The sequence below is a fragment of the Gopherus evgoodei genome, chromosome 7, assembly GCF_007399415.2.
Source record: "Gopherus evgoodei ecotype Sinaloan lineage chromosome 7, rGopEvg1_v1.p, whole genome shotgun sequence".
Classification (NCBI taxonomy): Eukaryota; Metazoa; Chordata; order Testudines; family Testudinidae; genus Gopherus; species Gopherus evgoodei.
In genome coordinates, this window is record NC_044328.1 from 123,948,343 (window position 1) to 123,962,113 (window position 13,771).

Sequence of the window (13,771 nt, forward strand, 5' to 3'; positions counted from 1 at the left end):
CCTAACATCTGGCTACCTCAAAAGCAATGAGTGAAGTGTTTTACTCTTGTCTCTTTTGTTTATATATTACTCTTACTATAGGGCTCATCTGTTGGAAGGTAAACACATTTGCCTCGTTCTCCTGAGATTCCCAGCTGTGAACATTTCATTTACGATCTCTTTGATAAATAAAAATGTATGTGGCCTCGGGGGAGAGATGTCGGCATCTCTGCCATTGCTAATGTTCCGATGAAGGAGACACATGTGGGATGCTTGCAATATTGACAAGACTAGCAGTCACTCCCTAAGCATGCTTAGCTATCTGGTGACAAAACACAATATAGATTTGTGTTTAAAAGAAAAATGTGACAAGTTCAGTTTTATTATGGAACTGTAGCTCCTGCTTTCGGATTTCATCTTGCTAGGAGATTCATAGATTCCAAGGCTAGAAGGGACCATTGTGATCGTATAGTCTGACCTCCTGTTATCACAGGCCAGAGAACTGCCCCCAGAATAATTTCTGGAGCAGATCTTCCCAAGCTAAAGATTTTTAGGAGTTCCCCTTTCCATTGAGAAAGATGCTAGATCTCAAATTCAGAAATGTTTTGATGATGAGAGAACAAATATTGTCTGGAGAAAATGTTCATGAACAATTCATCTAATTTTCAGACGTGTCTGAGACTGGCTGCCTTGAAAGGTACTTCTTCCTGCAGCGATACACTTGGCTTGTAGCCTGATAACCACAGGCTACTTGACATAAAGAGCTGTGTTTGGTATTTCAGTAGCTCAGGATGGTGCAAAGAGCTTTTCCAGACTTCAGAGCTGAGGCCCAATGACCTTCTCTTTGAGTCAGCACATGGCCTCACCCACTTCCTGCTCAAATCTAAAGAATCAAAGGGAAGGAAGTCTTCATTCTCTGGACATGTCTAGGGAAGTGTAGCTCTTGCTGAGCAGAATTGCCAAATTTGGAGTCACAGAGGGTGTTGATCCTGCACTAAGGAGAATACTGTCGTCAGCCAAGTCACGGTTCTGGAAGGAGATTAAGGAAATGATCAGTGGCCTACATGGCTGCTGTGGAAAAGGTGCCAGGGCCATTAAGACATGCTCGATCTGAATGGGATTGGTTCTGAAAGTGAGGGAAACTCTATTTGGTTTAGATTTGTAAGGCGGTCACCTGGACATTAGCACACACCTTTGCAAAATATTACAGGGTTTTGCAGACATAGCTTCAGGCCTTATTGGAAGAGTCTCATTCAGATTTTGTTTGTTATTTTTAAAGCTGTTCTTTTTCAGTTACCAGAGAATGTTTTCTGTCTACATTTTTGTAGACTCACCCAAAGCGCATGAGATGGGTAGACTCTTTCGTGGGAGGGAAGGGGAGTATGATGCCAATAACAGGTTGTTTGTGTTTGTCTTCATCTTCTGGTTGGGAGGAAATATAGCCCAAGCATTTGGACTGATATTGAGATGTCAAAGAAAGGAAGAGGTGTCTTAAACGCTTGATTGTGCCAGCAAATCAGGTACTTGGACATCTACATAGTGGAATAAACCCCCAATTTCAGACCTAAAATGCTGGTATAAATACACCAAATAAAAATGGGGAGCTAGACTGGGATCTTTTTAAAAAAAAAAAAAAAAAAAAAAAAAAAAAAAAAAAAACGAAGTCCATTATCCACAGTTTGATTTCATGGGAATGAAACGTCAGGGAAAATGTAACTTACTCAAATGTAAATCAGAAATAGAACTTCTGGCTGTCTAACAGGGTACCAGTTACCCCTTTTGGCTTCCTTATTATCATCACTCCCTCTGCTCTCTGCTCCATGCACCCAGCTTGACACCAGCCGAGAAGAGCTATTTAGACAGGCCGTTCCAAAATATCATGCTGCAGAAGCAGAATGCTAATAGTTCCTCACAGGCAGAATGACAGAAATATAGGGCAAGCAGTGCAGACCTGCCTACTTCTCTCACAACCTGGCTAATGTAAAGTACTGAGGAGGAAAATGGGCTGTTTTGTAAACCACCCTGTTCTGTGAGCGGGAGGCTGAGACATGAGCATGCTGAAGACCAGGTGCTGAGCATCTGAAGCTCTCTGGCTGATTGCACCATACCCAAAGATATTCTAAAGCTTGCTGCTGTCCATCTTCAAGTGACATCAGGAAAAACTGGAGGGAACATGCCTTTACTGATCGTAGCAGAAACCCTTCTGGGTAATATCAAAGGAAACTGGTTTTTTCCCTAGCCAGGTTTAGGATTACTTTCTAGCAGTGGGTTTGTGTGTGTGTGTGTCAGGGAGCGGGTTAAGCCAAATTCTTTAATCACAGGTGAGGACATAATTTTGATCAGCTGCCAGTTCTTCATAACTAACACTACAGCTTCTCTAGAAACTAAAGTATGTTGTCCTATGCCTTCCTGAAACTCATTAATCTCTGCTGAATTTCTTCCAATGCCTTCCTGCTCACATATTTAAAACACAGACGGCTCATTTGCCAAGTAAATGACACTTGCTGTGCTTAAGAATATATGTCTGTTTTGACTTAGGTTTTGGCTTGTGCAGTGACTTTCATGTGTGCCCTAGACACATTTTTAAGTGGGCTGGTTAAGAAGCAGAGCTATACAAGGAACCTGGAGGTTTGGAAAGAGTTGAGAGATTGTTTGTTTTCATTGCCTGTATTACAAAGGGTTTCAGTATTTGGCCAGAGCAAAATGGGTGAGATTTTCAAAGATGCCAAAGTGACTTAGGATCACAAGTTCCAGTGACTTCCATTGAGTCACCCACCCTGTGGGCCAACTTTCTGGTGCTGCTCAGCTTGGGTTGGTGCAAGACCTTTGCGGGGAGGATACGTACACCAGTTGTGCACCCCACCCCAATGCTGGGCCTTATTTAGTCACCAGGGCAACTTAGAGCAGGCCAGAGGCTACTCTGATTTTTACCCAACTGCCAGCAGTCCCAAAGGGCCCCTCCAGCAAGTAGACCGAGCCCATGGGAAATCTGACTAAAACCAGCCATGCACTCTGCTCCTTGGGCTACTAAGTGATGGCTTTGCCTGTGCTATACCTCCAGGGAATTCCCTCACCAGGACAGTCCTTGATTGGCCAGTTGTCACAGCCCCTTTGCAATAGCAGTGCTGTGGTGTTTGTGGCTATGCTGTAGCATTTTCCTGTAAGGGTGGGGCTATTCGTTGCTGGAGGTGTTGCTGATTGCTACCAGCATTCCCCCACTTTTCCTCCAGTTGGCTGGCCCAAGGAGCCTCCTTGACTCCGTTGCACTGCCTGCCTGTTAGCTTTTCTTAGTACCAGCTACAAAATGGCATGGGAGCAGTATTAAAGAAAAGCCAGACAGAGCACATGCGATGGGAAAAGGACGGATGAAAGCCCTCCAGTGTTGGTCACTACTATTGGTTTAGAGGATCTCCAGCATGCTTTGCACTCTGGGATAAAGGGCAGAGGGACTGGAGAAGGGCTGTGATGGGTGACTTTTACTTTGCACAAAGGAGAAATATTAAAATGTGCATTGCTACGCAATGAGTTGCTATGTGGTGCAATTGCTTTGGCCTGCACTTTTGACACCCGCCACCTAGCCAGGGCCATGCAAAGAATCTGCATCGATTTCAGAATCTTCCTTCTTCTTCGAGTGATTGCTCATATCCATTCCAGTTAGGTGTACGCGCCGCGCGTGCACATTCGTCGGAAAACTTTTACCCTAGCAACTCAGTGGGCCGGCAGGTCGCCCCCTAGAGTGGCGCCACCATGGCGCTCCATATATACTCCTGCCGGCCCACCCGCTCCTCAGTTCCTTCTTACCGCCCGTGTCGGTCGTTGGAACAGTGGAGCGCGGCTTAGCTGACCTCCACTTCCCTAGCTACTCGTTTTCTCGTATATAATTATGCAGTTATAACACTTTTATATATATATTTGTATGGTTATACGTGTTTCTTTGCTAACATGGTTAGTTTAGTTAGCGGGGTTCAGGAAGTAGCCCCTTCCATGAGCCCAGTGCCGGAGCCATGAATGGCTCACCGGGTTTTCAAAAGGGGCCCGGCTTGCCAGAAGCCGCGGCCGAAGAGAGACCTACATGACTCCTGTTTGAAGTGCCTCAAGGAATCACACTTGACAGATAAGTGCCCCATTTGCAAGGCTTTTAAGCCGAGAACAAAAAGGTGCGGGACTTTCACTTGCCCCTCCACCTTGGGCGCGGAGCGATGTTCAAGCGGCGGGCAGAAGCGCCTCCTCGGCACCGGACCCCGCCGGTACCACCAAGGCCTTTCGGCACCGACCGTCGCCGGCACCGATGTCGACTCGACACCGTTCCCTTCTTCCGAGGTCGAGAGAGTCTACGATTCCTGCTGGTGCCTGGCGGCTCCCCGGCACGCGCCGTGGTTGAGCCCCCTGCTCCCGCTACTTCCGTGCCACCTGCATCGCAGCCAGAGAGCTCGCCTCAGTTGCGTTATCCGGCCTGCAGAGGCACCGATGACTTCGGCTCCGTCGATTCCAGTCCCCCAGGACCAGGGACTCCGGTGCCTGGCAGCTCCCCGGCTCGCGCCGTGGTAGAGCTTACTGCTCCTGCTGCTTCTGTGCCAGCTGCACCACAGCTAGACAGCTCGTCTAAGATGGCTCGCCCGGCACCGACGACGTCGGCACCGTCGATCCCGGTCCCACGAGGGCCGTAGAATCCGGTGCCTGACGGCTCCCCGGCACGCGCCGTGGTTGAGCGTATTGCTCCTGCTGCTTCCGTGCCAGCGGCACCGCAGCCAGAGAGCTCGTCTAGTCGGATCGCCCGGCGCCGACACCTACTACGGCACCGATGACGTCGTCACCGTCGATCCCGGTCCCATAAGGGCCGTAGAATCCGGTGCCTGACGGCTCCCCGGCACCTTGAGCGTATTGCTCCTGCTGCTTCCGTGCCAGCGGCACCGCAGCCAGAGAGCTCGTCTAGTCGGATCGCCCGGCGCTGACGCCTGCTACGGCACCAATGACGTCGTCACCGTCGATCCCGGTCCCACAAGGGCCGTGGAATCCGGTGCCTGACGGCTCCCCGGCACGCGCCGTGGTTGAGCGTATTGCTCCTGCTGCTTCCGTGCCAGCGGCACCGCAGCCAGAGGGCTCGTCTACGTCGGATCGCCCGGCACCGACACCTGCTGCGGCACCGATGACGTCGGCACCGTCGATCCCGGTCCCACACGGGCCGTAGAATCCGGTGCCTGACGGCTCCCCGGCGCGCGCCGTGGTTGAGCGTATTGCTCCGGCTGCTTCCGTGCCAACGGCACCGCAGCCAGAGGGCTCGTCTACGTCGGATCGCCCGGCACCGACACCTGCTGCGGCACCGATGGCGTCGGCACCGTCGATCCCGGTCCCACAAGGGCCGTAGGATCCGGTGCCTGACGGCTCCCCGGCACGCGCCGTGGTTGAGCGTATTGCTCCGGCTGCTTCCGTGCCAACGGCACCGCAGCCAGAGAGCTCGTCTACGTCGGATCGCCCGGCACCGACACCTGCTGCGGCACCGATGACGTCGGCACCGTCGATCCCGGTCCCAAAAGGGCCGTAGTATCCGGTGCCTGACGGCTCCCCGGCACGCGCCGTGGTCGAGCTAATTTTCCGGCTGCTTCCGTGCCAACGGCACCGTGGCCAGAGGGCTAGTTTAAGTCGGATCGCCCGGCACCGACACCTGCTGCGGCACCGATGACGTCGGCACCGTCGATCCCGGTCCCGCAAGGGCCGTAGAATCCGGTGCCTGACGGCTCCCAGGCACGCGCCGTGGTTGAGCTCCTGTTCCGGCTGCTTCCATCGGCGCCGTCGATTCCAGTCCCACAAGGGCTATCGAATCCGGTGCCCGACGGCTCCCCGGCACGCGCCGTGGTTGAGCGTATTACTCCCGCTGCTTCAGTGCTGACGACACCCCAGCCAGACGGCTTATATAACTCGGTTCTCCCGGCACCGGCACCTACCGAAGCTCTGATGACCTCGGTACCGTGGATCCCGGCCCCACGAGGGCCGTCGAATCCGGTGCCTGACAGCTCCCCAGTACGCACTGTGGTTGAGCCTGCTGTTCCCTGCGCGCCGGAGATGTTACCAACGGCGAGGGCTCTCAGTGCCATGACGGAGTCAGTGCTGCCTGACCCGGGCACCGCCGGTACGGGTAATACAGTCTCTTCAAGGGACTGTCCCCTGTCAGTACAGCAGAGCGGCACCGTCCATGATCACGGTCCCGCCGGCACGCCGGACACCACTGGCAGTCCCGGTACTGTTTTCCTCGGTACTGGTCACACTCGCTGCACCGGTCGGTATCCCGTTCGCCGACCCGCTATCGGCACCGTTCCGACATCTGGCACCGGGGCAGGTACCTTGACTCCTGTAGCTCTTCTCCGAGCCTCGAGATCTCGGTCGACCTCCCGACACCGTTCTGGTTGCGGGTCTGGATCTCGTTCCAGGTACCGATACGCCTCCCGATGCCGGTCCCCGGTGCCGAGTTGGGCAAGGTCCGAGTGAGTCAGAGACTCGGCCCGTGCCTTCTTTTAGTACCTCCATGGCCATCCGGACACGCATCCGTGTCATCCCATATGCGCAGATTTTATGCTCAGGACCACGATCCTGATATCATGGCCAGCGGGCGCCAGCCCCGAAGCAGAAAGAGCCTTGGCGAATGCAAGGTGTACTCTGCAGGGGCCCTGCGCCTCTGGGTAACAAAGCAACAAGCCTTGCTTAGCTGCGATAATTATAGCACCTGGGTGGAGGAGTTTCTCCCTCGAACCTCCCACCTAGAGTTCGCTGCCGTCTTGGAGGACGGGGGACAGAATTTACCCTTTGTTGGTACAGGCATCTTCGCGGCAGAGACAGCCCAGACTGCGAAGCCTGCTGGACAATAGGGTCCTAATGCGTCTCAGCGTGTATACGCTTGCGACCAACCGCAGGCCTTTATGGCCCCAGCCGCCATACTCTGTGCCTAGCCAGAGGCAGAACTCTGGAAAACGGCGAGGCCAAGGTGGCCGCAGACAAACGTCAGGCCCCCTAAAAAGCCAGAGTCGAGGTCCCTCGCAATTACCACTGGGACCAAAGACGGACCTTCCAAGGTTCGTCGGAGGGCGGTGTACCAGTCGCAAGACGGGATCCTGATCCCGCTTTCTCCTGGCATGGCCCCAGTTACTTTTAGATCGCTGGGTCCTGCGCACGATGGAGCATAGGTACCACCTTTAAATTGCTCCAGCCCTGTCCCCCTTCAGCGGACGAAAGGGGCTAGGGGTTTTACTCCCGTTATGCCCTAGTTCCCCACTCGAACACAGGTCTCAGACCTCCCTGGTCCTGCATGGACTCAGCCGGTTGGGGATAAGGTTGAAGTTCTGCATGGTATCCCTGGGAACCATTATTCCATCCTTGCCTCCTGGGGGCTACTATGCCGCCCTGGATAGGAAGGACGCGTACTTTAGCAATGCCATCTTCCCTCCGCACGGGAGATGCCTCCGCTTTATAGCCAGCGGTGAATACTCCCGGTTTACGGCCATAGTCGCCGCCTACCGTAGCTATGTCGGATATGCGTTTTTCCGTATTGGGACGATTCGCTTATCCGAGGAGACTCTGACACACAACCCACTCAGCCGTGGGCATCGTCACGGTCTTATTCACAGATCAAGGCCTGATGATTACTATAGAGCAATCCACTCTGGTTCCCACGCAGAGGTTGGGCTTCCTAGGGGCTATCTTGGTCTCCTACCTAGCCGGAGCCTGCTTATCGCAACTGCGGTTTTAGGCGATGGCATCAATCATCTGAGGTCTGAAGGCTTTCCCAACGACCTCAGCTCGTTCTTGTCTCAGTCTCCTGGGTCCATGGTTGCCCGCAAGTTTGTAACCAAACACGCCAAGCTCCGCCTCCGTCCTCTCCAAGTCTGGCCCACCTCGGCGTACCGCTTGGACAGGGAGCCAATGGTCATGGTAGTCACCGTTCCCTCGAACGCCTTAGGCTCCCTAGAGTGGTGGCTAACCCCCTCCTTGGTGTGGACAGGATGCGGTTTCATCCGCCCCAGCCCTCACTGCCCCTGACGGCGGACGCATCATCTCTCTGCTCGAGTGCTCATGGTCACCTCCGAGCTTAAGGCCTTCGGTCTTCTAGAGAGCTGGCATTCCTCATTAATGCCCCAAAAATCAGAGTAGTCCGCCTGGCGTGCCAGGGGTTCCAGCGGCAGCTGCGAGGCCGTTGTATCTCGGTGTTTACAGCCAACACTATGGCCAGGTGCTTCATAAGCATTCAGGGGGGACATAGTCCTCCCCCCTTTTTTGTCAGGAGGCCATCCATTTCCGGGTCTTTTGCATGGCCCGCTCGATGGAGCTGGCGACGTCCTTTCTCCCAGGCGTTCGGAACGTCTTATCTCTTTGACTCAGCAGGTCTTTCCTGTCTTACGAGTCATCACTCTGCCCCATGTGAGGCGTCCCGCTTTCCGGAAGTGGAAATGGTTCCTCACACAGACCTGTTCGCTCACCGCGAGTGCAGGAAATGCCAGGTGTCCTGCTCCTTCCAAGGTCTCTCCTCGGAATCGATCTTGGACGCATTCCTGATACCGTGGAACGGCCAACTGCATTATGCCTTCCCGCTGTTCCCACTGGTTCGTTACGTCCTGCTCAAATTCCGCAGGGGCGGAGCGTGCGTCATCATGATCACTCCAGAGTGGTCCAGGCAGCACTGACATACCACGTTGCTCGGCCTGTCAGCCCAGACCTCATCACTCAGGGCAATGACAGGCTTCGTCACTCGGACCTGCAGCCTCTTCGCCTCACGGTGGCTCCTGCGTACCTGAGTTGGGGTGACAGGCAGCCTTCCACCTGGTCAACGTACCGAGCCAGGTGGAAGCGTTTCCTTTACAGCTGCAGTACGCTCGATCTTGCTCCTGCTGAGGTCTCGATCCCCTCTATCTGGCCTGCCTCTGGCCTTCAGCGGCAGGATCTGGCGGTATCATCGCTGAGGATACTCTCAGCAGCCGTCCCTACCTTCCAGCAGGCTAAGATGGACGTTCAGTGTCCCACGCTCTATGGGTTCGAGGTCCCTCAAGGGCTTGGAGCGCTTGCACCCTCGGGTGCGCCGCCCAGCCCCGCCCTGGGGCCTCAACCTAGTCTTGGCCAGACGGGTCTCTGAGATCAGAGCTCTTACGAAGGTTCCACAAAGACAAGGTGCAGTTGTGACCGCACCCGGCTTTCCTCCCTAAGGTGTTTTGGCCTTTCATGTTACCCACAGCTCAACGCAATGGGCATAACCTTTGCACTCCTTGGACATCTGTGGAGTGCTCGCATTATCTTGTGCTGACAGAATCATTTCCTAAGGTGCCCCAGCTCTGCCCTGGAGCGGGCCAAAGGGAGGGCTTGCTTGTTTTCCTCTCAGAGGATCTCATCTTGGGTGATGGCGGACATCCCCACTTGTTCTGATTTGGCTCATATTTCACCAAGCCACATCACCGTGCATTCTACCAGGGCTCAGGCTTCATCTGCCGCCTTGCTGGCTCGTGTTTCTACCCACGAGACCTGTCGCGAAGCTCCATTGGTCCTCGGTCCTTACCTTTGCTTCGCAGTATGCCCTGGTTCAGCAGTCAAGAGAGGCTGTAGCCTCTGGCTCGGCAGTTTTATTCTGCCACATTTCACTCCGACCCCACCGCCTTTGTAAGGCTTGGGATTCACCTAACTGGAATGGATATGAGCAATCACTCGAAGAAGAAAAGACGGTTACTCACCTTTGTAACTGTTGTTCTTCGAGATGTGTTGCTCATATCCATTCCGCACCCGCCCTCCTTCCCCACTGTCGGAGTAGCCGGCAAGAAGGAACTGAGGAGCGGGTGGGCCGGCAGGAGTATATATGGAGCGCCATGGTGGCGCCACTCTAGGGGGCGACCTGCCGGCCCACTGAGTTGCTAGGGTAAAAGTTTTCCGACGAATGTGCACGCGCGGCGCGTACACCTAACTGGAATGGATATGAGCAACACATCTCGAAGAACAACAGTTACAAAGGTGAGTAACCGTCTTTTTCTGAAGGTGCCAGCATCTTGCAGCCTCAAAGCGAGGAGGGAAAGGTGATCGTCTCTACTCTCACCCCGTTGAGTCCAGCTGCGAGGAGAGATTGGGCCCAACTGGGGTTGATGCTGATGGCTGTGTGTCATAGAATCATAATCAGAGATTGACTTACACTTAGCACTACCTCATCTGCCCCTCATTGTTATGCTCCAGGTCATCCCCTCTCCCCTTGGTGATATTTGCAAACTGCTCCTCTGGTTTTCACCTAACTAACCTGTTCTGCCTCCCTCCGGTAACTGTGTTTTATAGGAATTGCAGGTGAGGCAAAGATGTGTCTAGAGACAACATGGATATTGCAGAGTGGCTCAGGCAATGCCGGGTAGGGTGATTGGATTTCTCTTTGGTTTTCTCTTTAGAATATTGTCCTATAACAACCTAACCAGACTGGATGAGGGGAGCTTGGCAGACCTGGGAGGACTGCATATACTGCGACTCAGCCACAATTCCATCAGCCATATTGCAGAGGGAGCTTTCAAAGGACTCAAAAACCTGCGTGTTCTGTAAGTTACCTGGCTGCTCCCTCCGCTTTTACACACACACACACACACACACACACACACACACACACCCCTCTCTCTGCACTTGCATTTGGATGCAGCATTATTCCTTATGTTACAGTTTGAAATTCTCCTAAGTGTTCCTATGCGCTGTTAAGCAGCCGTTTTGTTTCACCCAGAAGTGGCCGTATTTCAGTGTTGAGGGGGGAAGGGATCCCTATATATCCTTTATCGTCAGTGCCTGGACTACTGAATGTTTGTGTCAGATCCTAGCCTGATAGGAGCTTTAAAAGTGCAGAGTAAAATTATTAGTATTCAGAATTAGTTGATAGCTCTGCACTTCAATAAGATAAATTTCTTTGCTGGTCAGGGGGCAAAATTTTTCATGAGTGGCCTATTTTAGATTCATTAAATGTTTTTGTTGTTCCCTTTTCAGATTTAGGCCTGGCAGAGCTCTAACGGCAACATTTTGTATACTGTCCTTTGAGTTCGGTGGGGCTGTGCATCTTGTTCACTGTTAGTTGAAGCACCTCATGAAAGGACTGAATCTTAAGAAACCAGTTTAGGTTCCATTTTAAATCCAATACACATGAAGAAGAATCTTTCCATCACCCAAGTGTTTTTACGTGCTTTCCTTCCCCCCTCTTATTAAGCAATACATGTAATATAAAAATCTATCCTAAAATAACACCGAAAGCCTGACTGACTGGCAAAAGCAATGAGATTGAGTCAGGGCTAGAGAGATGACGACTTGCAGACATGGAGGAGAATTGTACACAAAGCTGCACTCAGCCTTGGGCCCAGACAATTAGACTGACAAGACAATGGATGCTGCAAGTGACATGCTTACTAGTCAGCATGAGATAGAGAAGAATTGCCTGATTAGCCAATTTGATGGTGGCCGCCTGCATTTCTTATGAGTCCCAGTCCCATTAAAATCACTGGGAATCTTCCCTTTGACTTCCGTGGGAGCAGACTCTGGCCCGATGTTGTGAGGAAAAGGGGGCCCCTTTTTGGTGGTGAAACTTTGTGTTGATTTGACTCCTTATTTGTAACACAAGTGAAAAAAAAAATCAACTGCCATGTTATAAAGAGAGAGCTTCAAAGTGCCCTGGCATAGCATGGGAAATGACCCTTCAGGTCATTGTTCTGGCCTGTTTTGCTGGTGACATATGTTTCAGGGAGTATTCCTGCAAGTTGACCAGACAATGGGCAGAACAAAGTATACGGCATTGAACAATGTGGCATTGGAAAAAAAGTCTGGCCCTGATCCTCAAGCTGGTGTAAATGGATTCCCCATCCTAGTTTCCTGGATTTTAAGGCCAGTAGGGACCATTAGATCTTCTAGTCTGACCTCTCGCGTGATACGAGCCATCGAATGTTGCCTCTGTCCAGTAACTTGTGTAGGACTGGAAAGGCAGCTAGTCTTGAGAGGAAGAACCCATCACTTCCCTGGACAGCCTGTTCCAGTGTCCTCAGGGAAGATCCTTCCATTTGCACCAGCCGAGGATTTGGCTTGCACAGTTCTTTAATCTCAGCTGCCATGAAATCCCTTGGACGGGACGGGTATAACAGCTCAGCCTTCAAGGCGAGTTGTGTTCATTGGATTTTTATTCTAGTTTTTAAAAAGTAATACAGCGTGGTACTTTTATTCCCTTTCACTGAGCCCCATTATGCTTCAATTAATGAAAAGGAAGTCAGAACAGAAGAGCTTTCCCTTCCCTGCTTACTGTACTGGACACATCTTATTTATTCTTTTATTGAGTTTCACACGGGAGGAAGTGACTGAAAAGTGATTCCTTTTTTTTTTCTTCTTTTTTAAAGCCGAAACCTTTCAACCACTGGCATTCAGAGAAGGCCTTCTCCCAGGCAGCTGTCAGAGCAGGGACTAAAGGCTTCCCAAAGAACAAACAGGGGAGCGGGAATGGGTAGATCCGTGCCCTTTGCAGCAAATGTGGAGCCTCTTTTGTGTCCAGTGCAAGGGGAGAGTGAGCTCTAATTGAATAAAGAGGAAGGCTATTGGGTCCTGCACCTGGTGAAAAAGACCCGAGCATGCTTTAATTATGGCCTATTGTTGACGAGCCTTTGGTGGGTGTGAAACTGCTGAAATGTGGAGCTATTCAAACAGAGGTCAGGCCTGGGGACCTCACAGCATAATGATTAACAAGGCAGCAAGCATTCAGGCTCAGCCAGCCAGAAACAATAGGAAATTGGCAACAGGGGCTGGGAGAGAAGAGGAGTTGAATACAAAGAGAGCCAGGCCAGAATACCCATGCTCTCTATTTTTTTGTCCATTTGAAAAAAACCCACCACATTTCCCTCTCCCCCCCGCCCCCAACACTAAGCCTTTCAGCTTCCTTTAGAAGAACAAGCCTAGTGACAAGCCAGGCTATTTTCTTTTCACTTTTTAAGAAAACACCGTGACACTTAATAAAAGTATGTGCCAGAGATCTCAAACATTCTCCTCCTGTCTCCTCTCATACTGTGACGAGGCCAGAAGGCTAGTGGTCCCAAGTACTGTGGCAGGGCTGGATGGGGGTGGAATTGGCCTCAGGACAAATCTCCAGGAATAGAGAGTTTATTCATGTGTCCCAGAAAAGAGAACCTAAGGCCATGTCTACATCTAAAATTTTGCAGCGCTGGTTGTTACAGCTGTATTAGTACAGCTGTATAGGGCCAGCGCTGCAGAGTGGCCACACTTACAGCAACCAGCGCTGCAAGTGGTGTTAGATGTGGCCACACTGCAGCGCTGTTGGGCGGCTTCAAGGGGGGTTCCGGGACCGAGAGAGCAAACCGGGAAAGGAAACCAGCTTCGCCGCGGTTTGCTCTCTCGGTCCCGGAGCCAGCCAGCAAACCGCGGGGAAGGAGACCTGCTTGCTCGGGGTTCCGGGACCGAGAGAGCAAACCGGGAACGCCGCGGTTTGCTCTCTCGGTCCCGGAGCCAGCCAGCAAACCGCGGGGAAGGAGACCTGCTTGCTCGGGGTTCCGGGACCGAGAGAGCAAACCGGGAACGCCGCGGTTTGCTCTCTCGGTCCGGAGCCAGCCAGCAAACCGCGGGGAAGGAGACCTGCTTGCTCGGGGTTCCGGGACCGAGAGAGCAAACCGCGGCGAAGCTGGTCTCCTTTCCCGGTTTGCTCTCTCGGTCCCGGAACCCCGAGCAAGCAGGTCTCCTTCCCTGCGGTTTGCTGGGTGGCTCCGGGACCGAGAGAGCAAACCGGGAAAGGAAACCAGCTTGATTACCAGAGGCTTCCTCC

General features: G+C 52.5%; 1 protein-coding gene across 2 annotated transcripts in view; it reads left to right on the forward strand.

The window, feature by feature from the left end:
- The window catches only part of LRIG1 (leucine rich repeats and immunoglobulin like domains 1), a 143,597-nt gene that overhangs the window by 103,615 nt on the left and 26,211 nt on the right, over positions 1-13,771 (forward strand). For both annotated transcript variants that reach the window (XM_030568724.1, XM_030568725.1), the window contains exon 8: positions 10,377-10,520. In XM_030568724.1, the coding sequence (XP_030424584.1) occupies positions 10,377-10,520 (144 nt within the window). The remainder of the gene's footprint in view (positions 1-10,376; positions 10,521-13,771) is intronic.